This window comes from Oryctolagus cuniculus, chromosome 2, assembly GCF_051225735.1.
Source record: "Oryctolagus cuniculus isolate XC-2025 breed Fujian yellow rabbit chromosome 2, ASM5122573v1, whole genome shotgun sequence".
NCBI lineage: Eukaryota > Metazoa > Chordata > Mammalia > Lagomorpha > Leporidae > Oryctolagus > Oryctolagus cuniculus.
This window is the reverse complement of record NC_142868.1, coordinates 152188647-152209076: the sequence shown is the minus strand read 5'-3', so window position 1 is coordinate 152209076 and position 20430 is coordinate 152188647. Positions and strand designations below refer to the sequence as shown.

The 20430-nt window shown below is 38.1% G+C and overlaps 1 protein-coding gene across 7 annotated transcripts in view; it reads right to left on the bottom strand.

The window, feature by feature from the left end:
• Window positions 1–84: 84 nt before the first annotated feature.
• Window positions 85–20430, bottom strand: part of PPP4R3B (protein phosphatase 4 regulatory subunit 3B) — a 69856-nt gene continuing 49510 nt past the window's right edge. Inside the window, exons 10-17 of one of the 7 annotated variants that reach the window (XR_016229364.1) lie at window positions 17825–17890; window positions 15900–16058; window positions 13810–13979; window positions 11180–11278; window positions 10931–11070; window positions 10326–10510; window positions 8306–8508; window positions 85–2469 (exon numbers count right to left, since the gene is read on the bottom strand). Coding sequence is in view for 4 of the 7 variants with exons in the window: in XM_008254387.5 (XP_008252609.1) it covers window positions 2374–2469; window positions 8306–8508; window positions 10326–10510; window positions 10931–11070; window positions 13810–13979; window positions 15900–16058; window positions 17825–17890 (1019 nt within the window). In the remaining 3 variants the exon portion in view is untranslated. The remainder of the gene's footprint in view (window positions 2470–8305; window positions 8509–10325; window positions 10511–10930; window positions 11071–11179; window positions 11279–13809; window positions 13980–15899; window positions 16059–17824; window positions 17891–20430) is intronic. The other 6 variants (XR_016229366.1, XR_016229365.1, XM_008254387.5 and 3 more) reach the window with 6 other exon arrangements.

The following is a 20430-nucleotide window of genomic DNA, read 5'->3' as shown; positions in this document are numbered from 1 at the left end:
TTAGAAAAACCAGAGTTATTCTTCACTTGGTACATTTGCATCACTAGGTGGACAAAAGGAAAAACTAGCAATTAAAACACAGAATTGTTTCAGATAACTTTTATTAAAAATAGTTTTATATTGGATACATGTTTACAGATATCACTTTAAGAAGTCCTAAGGCATACAAGTGTGGGCTCTAGTTTGCTTCACTGAGTGAAGATATAAAAACCCAGCTCTGCCTAGCATAGTTATTGTAAGACAGCAGCTCATGTGGAATCTTCATGGTTGCTCTTTCAAGATATGTCTTGATCTCATATGGTGATGGGTATGGATATGTAACTTGTATTTCAAGAAAACATTCACATTTCTGCTATATATGATGAGATTTGATGATCAGTTAAAAGTTTGAGACTCATGGCAGTTCTTCAGAAAGGAAAATTAGAGGGAGTCTTTCCAAGATACAAAGATAACACTTTATACTGGAACTTAAGCTATTTAAGAACAGTAAATAGAGAAATGTTTTAGGCCTGAGCTTCTTAGATTATACGATTTATTAAGACCTAAGATGCTAAGTAGTGGCTTGATAAAACTTGCTTGAAGAGAGTATTCATATGCTAATTTTACCGATTTTTGTGGAAAGTATAAGGACACCCTTCCTGAAAGAGGTGAGAATAGCTCCACGCTATGATGCTGCAGTGCTGAGATTTTATTTGCCCGATGACACTTTTTCCATGTAGTCAGTGATATTTAAAGTGCAGTTGACCCTCACTTGTTTAGAATTCTTTCATTCAGATTAGAATATGAACTAGTGGTTTATAATAAATATCCATGGATAATTTTATTGGCTTTTAAAAGATAGTGTAAAATGGACATAAAAGATTTAACTTATATTTACAACAAAACAAACACAAGCATCAATCATGAAATTAGAGGGTCACATTTTAATTCCTGAATTTTACAGTTCAGCATTAATATCACCACATGTATACAAATGGTGTAAAACAAGTACAGTGGTATTTTTAATACAAAATAAACATCTGTTTTATGGAAAAACTATACTTCATATCTACACAGACAGCCCATCTTTTCCAAACAATAGCCAAAATTAAAATTAACTACAAAATCTCCAAAAAAAACAGGGGGAACTGCTTCAGTTTAAGCTATTCCAGGAAAAATGGACCCATAACACATTACAAAGGTGATCTAAAGACTGTAGCTGGAATTCCTATTTTTAGTTTTTCCCAATGTAATAAATTGTAGTTTGGGGACATTTTTCTTACTTCAGCATGATCTCAGATCATAGATGAGTAAACTAACATTAAAATATTTACAGTTAACTTGCTGTTCTAAAAATAAAAACTCTGAACTGTTGCCTCCATTATTTTAAATTCATTTACGTACATGGAATGTGCTTTTATTCTTTTTAAAAAAGCTTTCATAGTACACCCTTTTTTGTTTCTGGAAGAGCTTCATATGCTGCATGCTGATGTTGACACTTTAATGCCACTTCATTCAGCACTATCCTTTACTAGTCTTTATACTTTTTAAAACTTGCTTCAGTTCTGGGGACAGTGACAACTTCACTAACAAGGCAGAAAGTGTCTTCAAAGTATCTTCCATAGAAGACTGTATTGGAAGGCAGTTGAAAATATTTTATTCTATGTACCCCCAAATTTTGGAAACTACTGTACTGATTCTTGGTCTCTGTTATCTCAAAGTTCCTTTAACAAAACTGTCTATTTTGGATCCAGATTATTTTTGTCAAATACCTACTGAAAATTCTTGGTGTGGAAAACTCAACATGTGCTGTAATACTGGACCTCCCCCTACCTACAAGGCTGAATTCCTGTGAAATCTGCAAAGAAATGGTCCCAACATTAACTTCATTTTTGATGATAGATGAATTTTTTTCCATAAAAATCTATTTTAAAAAGAGGCAACTGATTAAAACAACATGGCCAGCACCATTATACAAGTAATGTTATTGGGTTTGCAACTGAAGTTTTATAATTGTTTCTAGATTGGATACCCACCCTGGAGCAACCCTGCATTAATGTTATTTTATCAGCCTCTTCCCTCCCCCAGAAACGAGCCCAAAACCTGAGACTCCTTGCTGAGAAGCTATCTCCTAGGTTCTGGTTACTAACCTTTTTTAGACATTTTGCTGACAGTCTAAAAGGCAAAAATCTGTAATTATTAGCAAGCAATCAAGTTCCTGGGAAGCCTGGTTTTTACCAGAACTAAACTCTCCTAGCTGACACAGAGTATCTTTTGCTACTCCTGTATATTCATAGTTCAAGTGAGAAGGCTTTCTGATTCAGATTTTCAGCTCATTGAACAGTTGCAGCATTTTAGTAAGACCACATGTTGATGGTCCTCCAGTAAATTATTTTATGAGCCAAGACGAGGTCTTTTCCTGGGGGATGTTTCTTCTTCTTCATCTTCCTCTTCATCATCTGGATAATCCACTAAGCCAACCAAACTTCCCTAGTGAAGAATTAAAAAAAATTTTTTGAAGTATATGAAACTTAAAAACAATAAGCTTTTAGTGTAAATGCAGTCATGTGAAGATACTGAAAATCATTTTTCTAAGTCACAATTATCTGAAGTTAACATATTTAAATTTGATACAGGAATCACTTGAAATTATGAATACTAACTACCAATTGGTGACATTACAGCCCTCAACTTTTCTTTTTGCTTCCTGAGTTTTTAATGATACCTAAGAACTCATTTTAAATCGGGAAAATTTGACTGTGGGAAAACAGTATTTTTCTAAATAGTAGGACTAACAATCATTGTATTTGGAAGCTGGAAACTTCTAGCTTCCAAATTTCCACTAAACTTGGAAATAAGCTAGTTCATTTCTCGAATTTTACACTGTTTCTTTGTTGTCTCTGTTCATGTGTGTATTTCACCACTAAGTACACATTAATATTTTCTTTCAAGAACAAATTTTTTTTTAAAAAGATGTATTTATTTATTTATTTGAAAGAGTTACACGGAGGGAAAGAGGCAGAGAGAGAGAGGTCTTCCATCTGATGGTTCACTCCCCAACTGGCTAAAACGGCTGGAGTTGTGCTGATCCAAAGCCAGGAGCCAGGAGCTTCTTCCAGGTCTCCCATGCAGGTGCAGGGGCCCAAGGACTTGGGCCATCTTCTACTGCTTTCCCAGGCCATAGCAGAGAGCTGGATGGGAGGGAAGTGGAGCAGCTGGGACTCGAACCGGCGCCTATATGGGATCCTGGCACTGCAGGTGGCGGCTTTACCTATTACATCACAGCCACCGGCCCCTCAAGAGCACTTTAAATGACTAAAGATATGAAATGGTTCCTAAAAACTAGAGTAAGAAAAGTAAGGATGATTCAGATTTGGCCTGTTAAGAATAATAGTATGAATAATAAGACTCCTTTGAAATCCCACTAAAGCTCTGGAAACTTGACCCAAAATTACAGATGTCTGCAGGACTGCCTTCATTCTGAACCAATCCCATTAAAGTAGAATTAAGCCTGTTAACTAAATAAAAGTTGTATACTTGTGTGAGAATCCTTCTGCTTTGTTTTCAGCTTAATCACATTTGTCTTTGGTTTGGATAAGTAAGAGGCAGGATGGTTAAACCATTAATATAGAGGGCAGCACTGTGGTGTAGCAGATAAAGCCACCACCTGCAGCACTGGTATCCCATATGAGCCCCGGTTTGCGTCCCGGATGCTCCACTTCCAATCCAGCTCCCTACTAATGCACCTGGGAAAGCAGTGGAAGATGGTCCTAATCCTTGGGCCCCTGCACCCACGTGGGAGACCCAGAAGAAGCTCTGGCTTCGGAAAGGCCCAGCTTCAGCTGTTGTGGTCATTTGGGGAATGAACCAGTGGATGGAAGACCAATCTCTCTCTGCCTCTGCCTTTCTGTAACTCTGCCTTTCAAATAAATAAATCTTAAAAAAAAAAAAAAATATATATATATATATATATATATATATATATATATATATATAGATAGTATTCTGACTGGCTTCAAATTCCCAATGCCACCACTTTTTATCTGTATGACCTTTGGCAAGTGATTTAATATCTCCATACCTCAATTTTGTCATTTCTGTAATGTAAAAGTGATATAGTGGTAGTATTTAGACTTCAGTAAACTATCTTATAAATTAGTTGAAGAAGAAAATATGTAAAAGTATTTCTCTTACTTAGTTTCTAAGCCAAATTTGGAAGAAAAAGAATATAGTATACAAGGAACCAATCTCACAAACATGACAATAAATTACCAATAAAATTTTAATTATATTATGGATTATATATCATGTGCAAACATTTCAACCCTGAAGGGTTAACAGTTAAGGTGATGATTTTGCTTAAGATTAATTGTTCAAAAAAATCAGTTATACTATTTAATTTTATTTATATTATCTATGTTTTAATATACCATGAACAAATATACACTCAGGAAAATATTTACTGTAAAATGTAAATACAACATATTAAAAGTAAAAAAGCATGTAATCCAGAGATGCACCCTGTGAAGTTGATGGATTCAGATATATCACTTGAAATGCAGTTTTAAAATAGCAGATTTTAATTATACCTACTCTTATATAATCATGTTCACTTAGAATTCTGTCTGAAAATGGCCTTTCTTGTTTATTTACTTATGATATTGGTTGAGAACCATCTTTGTAAATGGAATATCACATGGATAAGATGTTTAGTTACTAAGGATTTTTGCATCGGTATTTATAATCTACAGGTGTACTGTAAATTCATATACAATGTTTTCAGCCTTAACTTTTAAAAATCAGGCATTTGTGTAATTAGGTCATAATGAATAATGCTGTTGGAAGACTCAAATTCATTTACTTCCACTGATGGTTGAAACTTCACTAAAATGAAAGAAAAATTTTAAAAAAAAGTATAAATATATACACCATGAAAAACAAAACTGGATGGGAAGAGAAAACAGCAGATGAAAGCAATCATAGCATTTTTATTTTTGGAAAGAATAATCAGAGGCAAGTTAGCTCATATAATAGGAGGAAGTCAAGAACTAAGTATCTGCAAGGGGATATACAAATGAGAATTGGGGGTGGGTGCTGTGGCACAGGTGAAGCCACCAGTTGCGATGCTGGCATCTCATATGAGCACAGAGCACCAGTTCCAGTACCAGCTGTTCCACTTGGATCCAGCTCCCTGCTAATGTTCCTCAGAAGGCAGCAGAAAATGGATCAAGTGCTTCGGCCCCTGCCAGCCATGTGGAAGATGGGGATGGAGTTCTGGGCTTCTGGCTTTGAACTGGCCCAGCCCTGGTAGTGACTAGATCTCCCCACCTTTGCCTCACCTTAGCTGCTTTGCCTTTCAAATAAATAAATCTTTAAAAACAAAAGGTGGATGGGGGAGGGGGGATACATACAGATATAGTATTGTTGTTTTAATGATCTGTGATTATTTTAAAACTTACTATATGAGTGAAATGGAGATCTTTAAAAAAAAATGTGTTTGGACTTCTTTGTGGGGAGCAACTCTGACTAGACTAAGTTACTGGAATTAAGACTTATTCTATGCATCTGCTCTCCCACAATATGGCGCTGGGAGAGGAGGAAACAGCTTCTACACAGCTGCCTCCAGTTCAACCAATAAACTGTAGGACCTGCTCCTGATTGGAGGAGAGCAGCATACTCGGCGTGTGGGTAGCAGAGTTGGGATTGGCGGAAGAGGACTATAAAGGAGGAGAGAGACAACATGCACCAGGAACATCTATCTGAAGGAACACCTGTGCAGCCCCCGAGAGAGCCAGCCGGCGGTGTGCCGCTCCCCCGCGGAAGTGGGGAAAGTGGCAGGGGGAACCGCCCTTCCACGGAGGTGGAAGGGTCGGTAGCCAACCCGGGAAGAACCAGCAGCAAACCCGGGAAGGGCCGAGCAGACAAAAGCGCAGGGTCCTGTGTCATTCCTCCACAAAGACGGGGAGCGACATAATGGTGCCGTGACTCGGATATGAAGCCTAGGCAGGGTTTAGTGTCATTCCTCCATGAAGAAGGGGAGCGACACTTCTTGACAACAGTAACTTCAGATTCTTGACAGAATTATTTCCAATCTAGTTTTGCATTCAGTGAAACTGTCAATCAAGCGTGAGTTAAGAATAATGTGAAGTCTCAAATTCTACCTCTCAAGCGATCCTTAGGAAACACAGAGGATATGCTCTATCAAAATGAAACAGAAGGGGCTGGTGCTGTGGTGTAGCTGGTAAAACCACCACCTGCAGTGCCAGCATCCCATATGGACGCCAGTATGAGTCCCAGCTGCTCCACTTCCGATCCAGCTCTCTAGCCTAGGAAAGCAGTAGAAGATGGCCCAAGTCCTTGGGCTCCTGCACCTGCATGGGAGACCCAGAAGAAGCTCCTGGCTCCTGATCAGCACAGCTCTGGCTGTTGTGGCCAACTGGGCAGTGAACCAGCGGATGAAAGACCTCTCTCTCTGCCTCTCCTTCTCTCTCTGTGTAGCTCTTTCAAATAAATAAATAAATCTTTCAAAAAAAAAAAAAAAAAAACACAAAAATGAAGAAGGAAATATGGGATCCAGGAAAAAAAATGATGCAAAAAAGGAGAGCAGTCAAAGTCTTAGGATAATAGAAGAGAAAGCCTCAAGACAACTGGGTAGCAGCTCATGAGAGCTGTCTCCATGAGAAAAATATGTGGAAACCAACCTAAGAAGTACTAAAAGAATTAATGAGAGGCACATACATATTACAACCAATGAAAAAAACACTAGCAATTATTTACTCTAGAAAATGGAAAGTCATAAACAGTAGAAAAAATTTAAACATGCACACTGTCATTATAAACAAACACTGTCTTAACTAAAAATTATAACACAAGAAGGAATAAAGGGGAGTATATAGTAAGGAGTGTCAAATTCATCTATGTGTGTAAGAAAGCTATTAAGTTATATCTAAATTTGTAAAATAGCATACCACTATTAGCATATCATTTGAAACAAACTGCTTTCATTGAAAAAAAAAAAAGCTAACCTATTTGGAAGGTGTTAACAAGTGCTTGAATTCAATCTTTTCAACAAACTTATAAAGTAGTAATTTCATCATCTCAACAAGCTTTTGGTAGGAGCTATTTTATCTCCATTTAAAACCAGGTAACTAAAGACCTTGAGAAATTGAAGAACTTATTCAAACCAAGATGTATGCCTTCAGTTAGTAGTACTATAGCAGCTCCACTTTTTGAGCTTCTACCCTTATATTAACAATTGTCCCTATATTTACGCTTTTTTTTATTTTAGGCCACTGCTTTTTGTGGTTAAAGGAAGGTTTATATAATGAAAAATGTAAAGACGGCTTCATACAAAATTTAAAATAGTTTTAAAAAACACAACCAATGCCAAATCCATTTGCTATGAGGCAAATGGCCTCATATGGCCACAGCGCCGGCCAGAAAAAAAAATTTTAACAAATAAATTCAAGATATGAAAATGCATTTATAGGCCGGCGCCGCAGCTCAACAGGCTAATCCTCCACCTAGCGGCGCCAGCACACCGGGTTCTAGTCCCAGTTGGGGTGCTGGATTCTTTCCCGGTTGCCCCTCTTCCAGGCCAGCTCTCTGCTGTGGCCCGGGAAGGCAGTGGAGGATGGCCCAAGTGCTTGGGCCCTGCACACGCATGGGAGACCAGGAGAAGCACCTGGCTCCTGCCTTCGGATCAGCGCAGTGCGCCGGCCGTGGCGGCCATTGGAGGGTGAACCAACAGCAAAAGGAAGACCTTTCTCTCTGTCTGTCTCTCTCACTATCCACTCTGCCTGTCAAAAAAAAAAAAAAAAAAAAAAAAAGAGAAAATGTATTTATAAAAGATTTTTTTGATAAACCCATGGGTATAAAAATATGACAACATAAGAATCATCTGCCTTCATTTTTGTTTGCATTTCACCAATTTTCTCTGGTAAATATGAAATAATTTTATAGATAGAAAAAGCAGGCTAGGCCAGCGCTGTGGCTCACTAGGCTAATCTTCCACCTGCGGCGCCGGCACACCAGGTTCTAGTCCCGGCTAGGGCACTGGATTCTGTCCCGGTTGTTCCTCTTCCAGTCCAGCTCTCTGCTGTGGCCTGGGAGTGCAGTGGAGGATGGCCCAAGTGCTTAGGCCCTGCACCTGCATGGGAGACCAGGAGGAAGCACCTGGCTTCAGATTGGCACAGCATGCTGGCCATATCAGCCATTTGGTGGGTGAACCAATGGAAGGAAGACCTTTCTCTCTGTCTCTCTCTAACTCTGCCTGTCAAAGAAAAAAAAAAAAGCAAAGTTTTGTGTATTGTACTGTTTCACATACCTTGGTAGCTGTTACTGATGAAGTCAAGTTTGTAGGTTTGGAAGAGGACCCATTAGAACTTGCTGGTGATGTCTGAGCTACTACAGATTTACTGTTCGTACTGTTTGTTCCATTAGCAGCACTGGTAGAGTGCGAGAAAGTAAATTTGAAGCCACCAGAAGATGTCCTTTTGGGAAGGTTTTCCTTGTCTTCACTTTCTTTTGCTAAAGCAAAAGTAAAATTTTGAACTTGTATCAACAAATATTGCTAAGTCAAAGCATCTAAAATGAGTAATAATTTTAAAACTTGTGAAACACTGAATTTGTTTTCTAATAGCTAAAATAGGAAAGCATTATGTGTACAGTCATTACTCTTTATTAGCTAGAATCTTAGAAATCTTTAGGAAGGACCTTAAAAATCATGTAATGGGCTGGTACTGTGGTGCAGCAGGCTAAGCATCTGCCTGTGGCGCTAGCATCCCATATGGATGCTGGTTCATGTCCTGGCTGCTCTTCTTCCAATCCAGCTCTCTGCTTGTGGCCTGGGAAAGCAGTGGAAGATGGCACAGTATCTATGTGGGAGACCTGGAAGAAGCTCCTGGCTCTTAATTGGCTTCGGATTTGCCCAGCTCTGGCCATTTCAGTATTTGGGGAGTGAACAAGTGGATGGAAGACCTTTCTCTCTGTCTCTTCTCTCTGTAACTCTACCTCTCAAATCGTAAAAAAAAAAAAAAAAGAGGTGGAAACCTACCCTTTAAAAAAAATGTGTGGCAATGCTGAGGCATAGTGGGTTAAAGCCCTGGCCTGCAGTGCCAGCATCCCACATGGACACTGGTTTGAGTCCCAGCTGTTCCACTTCCTATCCAGCTCCCTGCTAATGTGCCTGGGAAAGCAACAGAGGATGGTCTAAGTGCTTGAACCATGTGGGGACCAGGAAGGAGCTCCTGGTTCCTGGATCAGGATCAGCTCAGCTCCAGCCATTGCAGCCATTTGGGGAGTGAACCATCAGTTGGAAGACCTCTCTCTCTCTGTCTCTCCTTCTCTCTGTGTAACTCTTTCAAATAAATAAATAAATCTTTTTTTAAAAAAAGATAATGACTGAGTTTTTCAGTCTCTTATTCCCTGAATAGCCCAAGTTCCTTTACTGGTTTCTATTACGGAGCAGGAATCTCTCTTCACATCTGGTTGTTCCTGTTTTTGTATATCACTCTTAACAGTGTGGCATCCCACACAGGATGGAGTACTTTAAGTATGATCTTATTGCTGCATCTGACATTAGTCAGGTAGTACATGTCAATAAAGACAGAATTTGATTTCCAAAGGGTAACTATTCCTTAGGACATTTTAATAGTCTCTCTGCTCCCTAGGCTGCAGTAAGGCATCTATTTGCTTGGGGAACAAACAAACTATCAAAGAGAAAAATTACTTCTTTGAGCTCAGCTTTCTCAGGGTGAAATGCCCTAGAAGTTTTCTGTGGATCTATATGGTCTCTATTTTTATTGGGGATTCAGGATAGAAAAAAAGCCAAGCCTATTCACGGAAGGCAAAGGACAAGTAGAATAAGTAATTTCTAAAAAACGAATAGCAAGTTTCAAGAAAAAAAATTTTTTTAATCAGGTAGAATTTGTATTCAAAATAAATATAGGTTCTGATTTCTGTCTGTGGAATAAAAGGGATGATATACAACTGATGAAAGAGTGGCTTGAACAACTTATTAAAAGGGGAACTTTCTTTGGTAGCTTTCGAACAGTATGAGGAGAAAGAGAAAACGCTTGTTGTGGGGATCAAGAGCCCTGGCTGCACTTGGGGAGATCTCCAGCCAGACTTAGTCTAAGTTCTTGCAAGACAAACATTTTAAACATGAGAAAAATTCCTATACAGATTTGGAAAATGGTAATTTTAAAGGGCATGCTTCAGTATAATATTTCTTGCTTTATAAGTGGTTTCTTGCTTTATAAGTGATGACCAGACTTTCACAAGCAACTGAGTAATTTCTGTACTAAGTAAAGGATGCACTACACAGAAATTCAGAATTTTAATACCTTTTTTCGTCTCCATAAACTTTTCATAGCTATCGGGAAAATCATCTTCTGGTTTAGATTTTTCAACTGGTGCTACAACTGCTTTTCCTTCCTCCTCTTCATCTTCATTAAACCACATTTCTTCATCCTCTTCCAAAGCTTTTGCATCTCTGCGAAATCTGTTACTACGCAATATAGATGGTACACTGTAAGAAATATATCACAAATATTGAGCAATGACTTAAAGTCCACAGATTAAATTTAAGGGGAGAATGTGTACAGTGAAGAGCAACTGAAGTAATTTACATGGAGTGTATTAACATGGAGTGTATTATGGCAAAATCATCTTAGTAATGACAAAAGATTTAGTTAGGGCACACTCCAAAATATTTTCAGATGCTGTAAACTACACTAAAAATTGATCATGAATTATAATTTGGGGTAGTAATTCATCATATAATGGATGCAAGTTAGGGGAGGACATTTTACCCTCCTGTATATACAATCCTATACTATCTTGTGATGGAAGGAAAATTCCTTGGTAAATTTCCCACGTAAGATCTAAACTACAGATGATTTTGGGACACAATTTTGTAGGCTATAAATGCAATACACTTAAACAATACCTGTTCAGTTTCTGACTTTGTCTGTCTTTTTCTTGCTCATATTTAGTCTTCAATCCTTTGAATGTCTGAACATATTCAATCGATTCAAGTGCTTTATAAAAGTTTTCAACTATATGTGCAGTAAGAGACTTGATATCTTCCTGTATAAGCACAAAATTTACAATTCAAATATAATACAAGGCTTGTTAGAAGAAAAACTTAAAATTTTTATGGTTCCAAAGATGATCAAAAAAGGTTTTTAAAAATCACCTTCCAAAAATAAATGTCCTAGTTTCTTTATACATGAGTCAGGAATCCACAGAAAACTTGGAAAAAGGCGAAGCAATTCATTAGAGCCCTTTTGGGGGACTATAAAGAACATTTGAAAAGTAAATGGATTTAGTTTAGGACTTCTATTTTTGCATTTATATGGCAATTTGTAATTTTTTGAGAAAAGCACTTTTATATACAACTTCATTTGATCCTCACAAGAACTCTATGAAGTAAATTTTATTTTCCCTAATTTTTTTTTTAAAGAAAACAAAACTGAGTGTCTAAATTGGATAGTTTGATCAAAAGCACACAGCTGGTTGGAAAGCAGATGTTCAAGTCACATTTTCAATGAACAGGTTTATTTGATGACTTCCTGTATAACTGATATCCAAAGGGGTTAAGTCTAACCTAAATAAAAATATGCACAGATTCCTTTAACTATCTCACTGGAAACAGGAATTGGGTTGTGAACTCTATACCTCATTTTATCAGTATTTTACTAAAATTTTAATGAAAGAAAACGTAAACAGTTCATTAAGAAAAGTTCTGATTCATTAGAACAGTATATTGAACCACGGTTCAGATATCTAGTGAGCTAGGTTACTTATATTCCTTGTTTTCTAACACTAATGCATAAATGCCTATACTTTGCATCCTTTCAAAATATGCTGGAAGATGAACACTCTTAGAAAAATAATCCAGTCAGTGAAATAAGTTTCATATGAGAATAGCATGTCATTAGCCAAAATATGATTTGTAAGAAATAAAACTAGAGAATGAATTTATAGCTTGGGCTTTTTTCCCCATTCTTTTCAACTATGTGGCCCTTTCTCTACTGAAGTAATTGTGTGTGTGTGTGTGTGTGTGTGTGTACAAAAGAGGTAAATTTTCTGTACTAATTCTAATTACCTGTCTTAAGCTTGTTACTCACAAGGAGCTACCTCTCTTCATATATAAATCTTTTATTTCCTGAAAATGAATAGGTAGGCATAGCTACAAGCGCTGACCCTGCTATTAACCAAATGGATGCTCCTGAATAAGTCATTTCATCAGTTGGGTGTTTTAATTCCCCCATCTATAAAATAAAGTAGCTGGAGTTGCCCATCTAACTTTCTGGTTTCTTCAGTTTAGAATTCCAGGATCCTGTCTTACCTTTATTTGCTTTACATGAATGTTTACGAAAGGAAATATTTTTCAAATTTCCATTCACTTTGTATTACCTCTCCTACAACAGAAAACCACTTTTTTCTTAAGAAATTAAGTGAGGGACAGGTGCTGTGGTGTAGTAGGCTAAATTTTTGCCTGCAGTGCCGACATCCCATATAGGCGCCGAATCAAGTCCCAACTGCTCCTCTTCCAATCCAGCTCTCTGCTATGGCCTGGAAAGCAGTAGAAGATGTTCCAAGTGCTTAGGCCCCTGCACCCTCATGGGAGTCCCATAAAAAACTCCTGGCTTTGGAATGGACCAGCTCCGGTCGCTGCAGCCATTTGGGGAGTGAACAATGGATGGAAAACTATTTTGTCTTTCCTTCTCTCTGTGTTTAACTCTACCTTGCAAACAAATACATAAATACATCTTAAAAAAAAAGAAATTAAATGAATGGCATACTTGAAAGAAATTTCCATATATGCTAGATGTGATCCTAAAATATTTGGGTCATAAAAACAGAACTAAGGGCCGGTGCCGCGGCTCAGTAGGCTAATCCTCCGCCTGCAGAGCCAGCACACCGGGTTCTAGTCCCAGTCGGGGTGCCAGATTCTGTTCCGGTTGCCCCTCTTCCAGGCCAGCTCTCTGCTGTGGCCCAGGAGTGCAGTGGAGGATGGCCCAAGTCCTTGGGCCCTGCACACCCACATGGGAGACCAGGAGAAGCACCTGGCTCCTGCCTTCGGATCAGCGCGGTGCGCCAGCTGTAGCGGCCATTGGAGGGTGAACCAATGGCAAAAAGGAACACCTTTCTCTCTGTCTCTCTCTCCCACTGTCCACTCTGTCAAAAAAAAAAAAAAAAAACAAAAAAAACAAAAAAACGGCACTGAGGGCCAGCACCGCGGCTCACTTGGTTAATCCTCCACCTGCGGTGCCGGCACCCCGGGTTCTAGTCCTGGTCAGGGCACCAGATTCTGTCCCGGTTGCTCCTCTTCCAGTCCAGCTCTCTGCTGTGGCCCGGGAAGGCAGTGGAGGATGGCCCAGGTGCTTGGGCCCTGCACCCGCATGGGAGACCAGGAGGAAGCACCTGGCTCCTGGCTTCGGATCCATGCAGCGCACCGGCCGCAATGCGCCGGCCGTAGTGGCCACTTGGGGGGCGAACCAACAGAAAAAGGAAGACCTTTCTTTCTTTCTCTCACTGTCTAACTCTGCCTGTCAAAAAGAAAAAAGGAACTGAGAAGACCGAGTGACCATAGGTTAAAAGACTGTGCTGAATTTCACTTTTAAATTTAATAAATTATTACCCACCACACAACTATAACCACATAGTAAAAAAGAATAAAAAAGTAACTGACTTTTAAAATCTGAGTTTATTAGAAATAGATTCTAACACATGGAATAAAACAACTTATGGAGAAGAGGGAAATGAAGAAATCACATTGTTTACATATAACTTATTAAGTGTTCTTTAGTATAAACTTACCACTCTTATAAATTCAAACAACTCAATAACAGCTGAATTTAACAGATTGTACCGAGTTCCATTATCCAGTAGAGCATTTATAACTGGCTCAAAAAGATTTCCTTTGGTGATGTAACGATTATAAAATTCATCTTTAAGGCCAATTATCCGCCTCATAAAGCGAAGAGCACCTAAGTAAAAGTAATACAGGAAGTTGATGATTTTATATATTATCCAGAGATTTCTGCCATAAAGGAATCACAATTTTTTCAAAATGAAAAGTAAAACTGTTCACTAAAAATAAATGAGCTTTTAGAAAAACAATTAGAAGACTAATCAAAACCTGTGTAACTTGGGGCAGGCATTGTAGTGCAACAGATTAAGCTGCCACCTGTGACATGGAGCAATCCATGCAAGCAGTGGTTCAAGTCCTGACTACTCCATTTCTGACCCAGCTCCCTGCTCATGTGCCTGTGGAAGTAGTGGAGGATGGCCAAGTGCTCGGGTTCCTGTCACCTATGTGGGAGAACTCAATGGAGTTTCCAGGTTCCAGGCTCCTGACTTCCTACTGTGGCCATCTGGGGAGCAAGCCAGTTCATGGAAGAGCTCTCTTTGTCTCTCTCCCTCTCTAACTGTGCCTTTTAAATAAATAAATAAGGCCGGCGCCGCGGCTCACTAGGCTAATCCTCCGCCTAGCGGCGCCGGCACACCGGGTTCTAGTCCCGGTTGGGGCGCCGGATTCTGTCCCGGTTGCCCCTCTTCCAGGCCAGCCCTCTGCTGTGGCCAGGGAGTGCAGTGGAGGATGGCCCAGGTGCTTGGGTCCTGCACCCCATGGGAGACCAGGAAAAGCACCTGGCTCCTGGCTCCTGCCATCGGATCAGCGCGGTGCGCCGGCCGCAGCGCGCCAGCCGCGGCGGCCATTGGAGGGTGAACCAACGGCAAAGGAAGACCTTTCTCTCTGTCTCTCTCTCTCTCACTGTCCACTCTGCCTGTCAAAAAAAATAAAAATAAAAAAATATAAAAAAAAAATTTAAATAAATAAATAAATCTTAAAAACAAAAACAGCAACAAGAAAAACCTGTACAACTTTGTGCCAGAGCTAAAAACAACAAAACAGTAATTTGTATCTTAGAGATAAGTAAACTACTCAAGCAAGCAGGTCCATGCAGAGATGCAAAAATATACAAAACCCATAGAATACAAATGGTAGCAGCTTTACAGTAGTGCTAGCAGATGCTGACACAGTGCAGTGAAGGCAGTTCTGAATCAGTGGGGGCTTTCATTAGGATGGAGACAGGAGTGGTACAACCTGCCAAGAGGTAAGGCTATCTTGCCTCTATAGAAGGGAAGGAGCTTTTGGAGGCAGATATATATAATTTAATTTTCTGAAAACACAGCTTATGGGTCTCCTGTTGCCAGTAACATAACATTTGTAAGCCAATGCTACTTCTACACATTATAATGACATCACTCCCTTGTTTATCAACTGAACACGACTATTCTGCCATAGGTAAATGGCAGTTGAGACTGTATATGTAACAGGACAACAGAGTAATGAATAAAAACATAATTTGCCTTTTCACATTTTATAAGAAATTTTCCTTTTAATTATCTTTTCCTTAGCTAAATAACCTTAGCAATATAAATGCTAAAATTCTTATGGAAGACAAAGAACTGTAATTTTAATTCTTTATTTCCGTATTTGTTGATCCTTTACTTGTAAACTTTTCCCTAAGTAGCTTAGTTTATTCCAAATACCAAATCATTAAAATACAAGCTTCCAATTTTTAAATTCAGTTGTCTTTATTTCAACCCTCTGTTAATAGATTGAAGTCATTAAATGAAGCCTCTTTCACAAGAGGTTCTAAGTATTACCTGAAAATAAAACAGATAAAGGCTATATAAGGCATATATGCTAAATGTGACACCAAAAAACATATGGATAAAGTGCTAGACTCTTCAAATCTCCTCATGTGATAAACAGCATATATGATGCTAAAAATAAAAGAAAAAACTAAATAACTTTAGATAGGTAACCATAGCTTTTATTTCTAATAAAATGTTGTTTCTTCAAACAGTTTACAACAACATTCATTTGAATTGTTACTTACACAAGGCCAGGAAAGTGTGCTTTGAATTCATCAAGACCAAGACTCTTCTTAGCAAATCCTTATTCATAATATAGTTTTTAATGTGGTATGTGTGATGTTCCACACAAAATGTGAGTAACTCTAAAATTAAGGCAAGTAGCTGTGCTGTTTGATAATTATCTATAAAAGAAAGTCATCTCATGAAAATAATAAAAATATTGTAAACTGAAAATAAAGCTTACATTCTGTATCTTAGGCCAAAGTTAAATTATTTATCCTTCATTTTTATATCTAATAAGTGCTATCAGTATTACTGCATCTATGAAAGGGTCCAAAGAGGAAATGCCTCAAACTTTTAGCCAAAAGCAGTAAATGCAAATTTCCCAAGAAAAATTTATATGCTTTATTTGAAGACCTGAAGGAAAGGATGTTTTTGGTTATTTGAATAGAGTAAAAATAACAGATCAAGATTTCTGAAGAAAATTTTTAAAGTATCAACTTATCATGTTCGTAAAGAGGCCTTCTGAAATAAAACAGCTTCAACAATGCTGCTTCAAGATGATTTGGTTTATATGAGGGTACTTCAAAAAGTTTACTGAAAATAGAATTAAATGGTGTTCTTGTACATTCATGGAATGATTTCATACTGCTTCTGTAACATCAAATTTTAATATATGCCAAGGATAATTTCACACTTGTAGTAAACGTGCTTTTAGGCTTTTAAAGTGTAAGGAAATTATAGAACCACAGCCTTATGGAAGATAAAAGATATCATTTAATAGAACTATTTTATTTACACAAGATTACACACATATATTCTGTAGAACTAAGATATTCTATCAGGAATAAATTAGCATTATTTTAAATAACAGAATGGCTATCAAATACACAAAACACAATCCTAGTACCATTTCTACTTTATATTCAAGAATAGTTATGTTTCCCATCATTAAAAATTTTTTTCTCAAGTTTCTAATTTACAAAAGAACTTTAAAAATTATCTACAGTGTTAAATATCTTGTTTTCACATTCCTGTAAGAAAAGAAATTACTTATATCTACTTAATACAAGCACTGAACAGTCATATTAGAAACTGGCTCTCCTGAAATTTGTTGAGCCTGGTACAGAAGACCTGCTGCTAGATGCACACATCACAGTTATCTCCCATGCTATCAGACCTATTTTGCTATTTATCTGTTCCAATTAAAACAACAGTGTTGGCCTGTGCTGCGGCTCACTTGGTTAATCCTCTGCCTGTGGCGCCGGCACCCTGGGTTCTAGTCCTGGTCAGGGCACCGGATTCTGTCCCAGTGTTGCTCCTCTTCCAGTCCAGCTCTCTGCTGTGGCCCGGGAGTGCAGTGGAGGATGGCCCAAGTGCTTGGGCCCTGCACCCGCATGGGAGACCAGGAGGAAGCACCTGGCTCCTGGCTTCGGATTGGTGCAGCGCACCAGCTGCAATGGCCATATGGAGGGTGAACCAATGGAAGGAAGACCTTTCTCTCTGTCTCTCTCTCTCACTGTCTAACTCTGCCTGTCAAAAATAAAAAAAAAATTAAAAACAAAACAACAACAACAACAGTGTTTGGAATCCAGACTCATGGACAATAAGCCTTAGGTTATCACAAAGACTAGTTCCTAAGTAAATGATAATAGTTTACTAGATTTAAAAAGAACTGTCTTCAACTTTCAATATGCTCTTAAAGCACTGTCATATAAGATAAGTTATAAATTTAAAAAGAAAAACAGAAACAAAATTCTCACTGGTTTTCCATCTTTTATATTGGAGGAAGTAGAAATTTTTTCCTTTGGAATAAATATAATATGAATCTATCCTTGGATATTTTTTGTTGAAAATATACTTTTCCTAGTCTTATATAAATGTATTATACTTAGTAGGAAAAAGCTTATAATTTGCATTATTTCATAAAATATAAATTTATACTTACCAGGACAAATTGTGTTATTTCTGTTAGGTCCAACTATATTATCTAACAAAAAGAAATGAAAACCAACTACTTCAGTAATAATATCTGACATTTCTAATACAAATCACACTTTCAATCATAAATCTCCCTAGGATAATCATTAAGAATTGGCTGACTTGGTCAAACACTATACCCCTACCTGAGGTCTTTAATGGAATTGAGTACAGATGTGGAATTATTAAAAGACAATACAGTATAGTATTTTTTTCTTAAAAGATTTATTTATTTATTTGAAAGGTAAAGTTACAGAGAGAAAGCGATCTTCAATCTGCTGGTTCACTCTCCAGGTGGCTACAATGGCCAGGGCTGGGCCAGTCCAATGCCAGGAGCCAGGAGCTCAAGTTCTTGGACCATCTTCCACTGCTTTCCCAAGCAAATTAGCAGGTAGCATCAGAAGTAGAGAAGCCAGGACATGAAACTGGCACCCATATATATGGGATGCCTGCAGCAGCTTTACTTGCTATGCCACAACAATGGCTTCAGCATAATTTGATTAAGGAAAAAATTACGGCTGGCGCCGCGGCTCACTAGGCTAATCCTCCACCTGCGGCGTTGGCACCCGGGGTTCTAGTCCCGGTCGGAGCGCCAGATTCTGTCCCAGTCGCTCCTCTTTCAGTCTAGCTCTCTGCTGTGGCCCAGGAGTGCAGTGGAGGATGGCCCAAGTACTTGGGCCCTGCACCCCATGGGAGACCAGGAGGAAGCACCTGGCTCCTGGCTTCAGATCAGCGCGGTGCTCTGGCCACAGTGGCCATTGAGGGGTGAACCAACGGCAAAGGAAGACCTTTCTCTCTGTCTCTCTCTCTCACTGTCTACTCTGCCTGTCAAAAAGAAAAAAAAAAAAAAAGAAAAGGAAAAAATTACAGCAGCTAGAGATAAAACTTGATATACTGACAGTGAGTGTTTTGTTCCAGTGGTTAAATTGCCAGTTGGGGCATTCATGTCCCACACGGGGGAGCCCTTGCTGGATTCCTGGCTCTGGCTCACGTTTCTAGCTTCCTGCCAATACAGACCCTGGGAGGCAGCAGCTTAGATTTATGTGGGAAACCTGGATTTAGTTCTGGCTCCTAGCTCCTTTAGTCAGGGCCAATCCTGGGCCTTTAAAGACATTTGGTAAGTGAGCTAGTGATGAAATCTGTCTCTGTGCCTCTCAAATAAATAAGAACTTCAAAAACAAACATAAAACCGCCTCCAAAAACAGATCTTCTTTTACCTTCTTGTATTTATCACTCAACAATTAGAATATGTCTCTGTATCACATTTTTAAAACTACAAAATACAGGCATTTTAAAACTTCCATAGTAACGCGTTAAAAATGCAGTATACATTGAGTTTTTTTTTAAATGTAAGTAGGTTATTATAATTAAGTTCTGATTTTTAGGCCCACATACTTGAGGAAATCTAATAAGCACATCTGCATTAGGGAACACAAGCATGTATGCTGGAACACTGTGGTAGCAAAAAGCTAGAAACAAATGTACATTAGTAGTGGAATGGTTGAATAAAAGCATACTCCTATAGAGAATTCCATGAAAGAGTTAAATGAGAACTCTAGGTACCAATAGGAATAGATCTCAAAAACAACTTTGGAGAAAAAGGAAAAAAAAAAAAGAAAATAATGTGTATAGGCATAAATTTCTATCAAATTTGAAAATATTAAGAATATTACCATATTATACACATAAAAACATAAGGAAATCTAGGAGTGATAAGCTCTAAATTAAGCATACTTACAGGGATAGGAGACTGGAAGAATGAGGGAAGGGAGAGTGGAAAAATGAGAATATGAAAGGGTACACAGCCAACTCCAACTTTTTCTGTAATGGAATTCTTTTAATTGCAAAAAGTTTAAAAAAATCTGCTACTAGTTTTAAGAAAGCCAATAAGGATGCAAGGGTGACTGTTACTATAATTTTCTGTTTGCTAGAAGTGTTTTACTTGAAAACGTTAAATATCCATTGTTTTAATTTACACGAATGGAACCATTCTGTAATAAAAACCTGCAATAGGTTTCTGTACCCATTCACCTTTCTATTTTAGAGAATAGAAATAGAAATTCATTGTAATTATTTTAAATGCTATAGAATATTCCATTATATAAGTACAACATTCTGTACTCATTTTCCTACCATAAACAATAAATGCAGTTAAATTCTTGTACACATGATGCAGATGTACAAACATGCCCTAGGTTAAATACTCAGAAAGGAATTGATAGCTTGCAGGCGGTGCCCAGTTTACTAATTTTCCAAACATTCTCTTAAATGATCTCTTAATTGATTAACCAGCACTTGCAGATAGTGGCCAATGCTTTTACAAGCTCCCACATAGCTGATTTCATCAACTGAGTTGCGTGTTTGTCAAGTTCCTTTGTTTACATTTTTATGTATGAGGGTGTCTTCAGCAAGTTCATGGAGAATGCATATGATGAAAAAACTATGTATGGATTTCAAACATTTTTTCAAACTAAAATGAACTTACCTTTTGATTACATTTCCATGAGCTTTCTGAAATACTTTGTTTTATGGCAGTATGGTAAAAAATTATAGTGATGAAATTTAAGATAACTA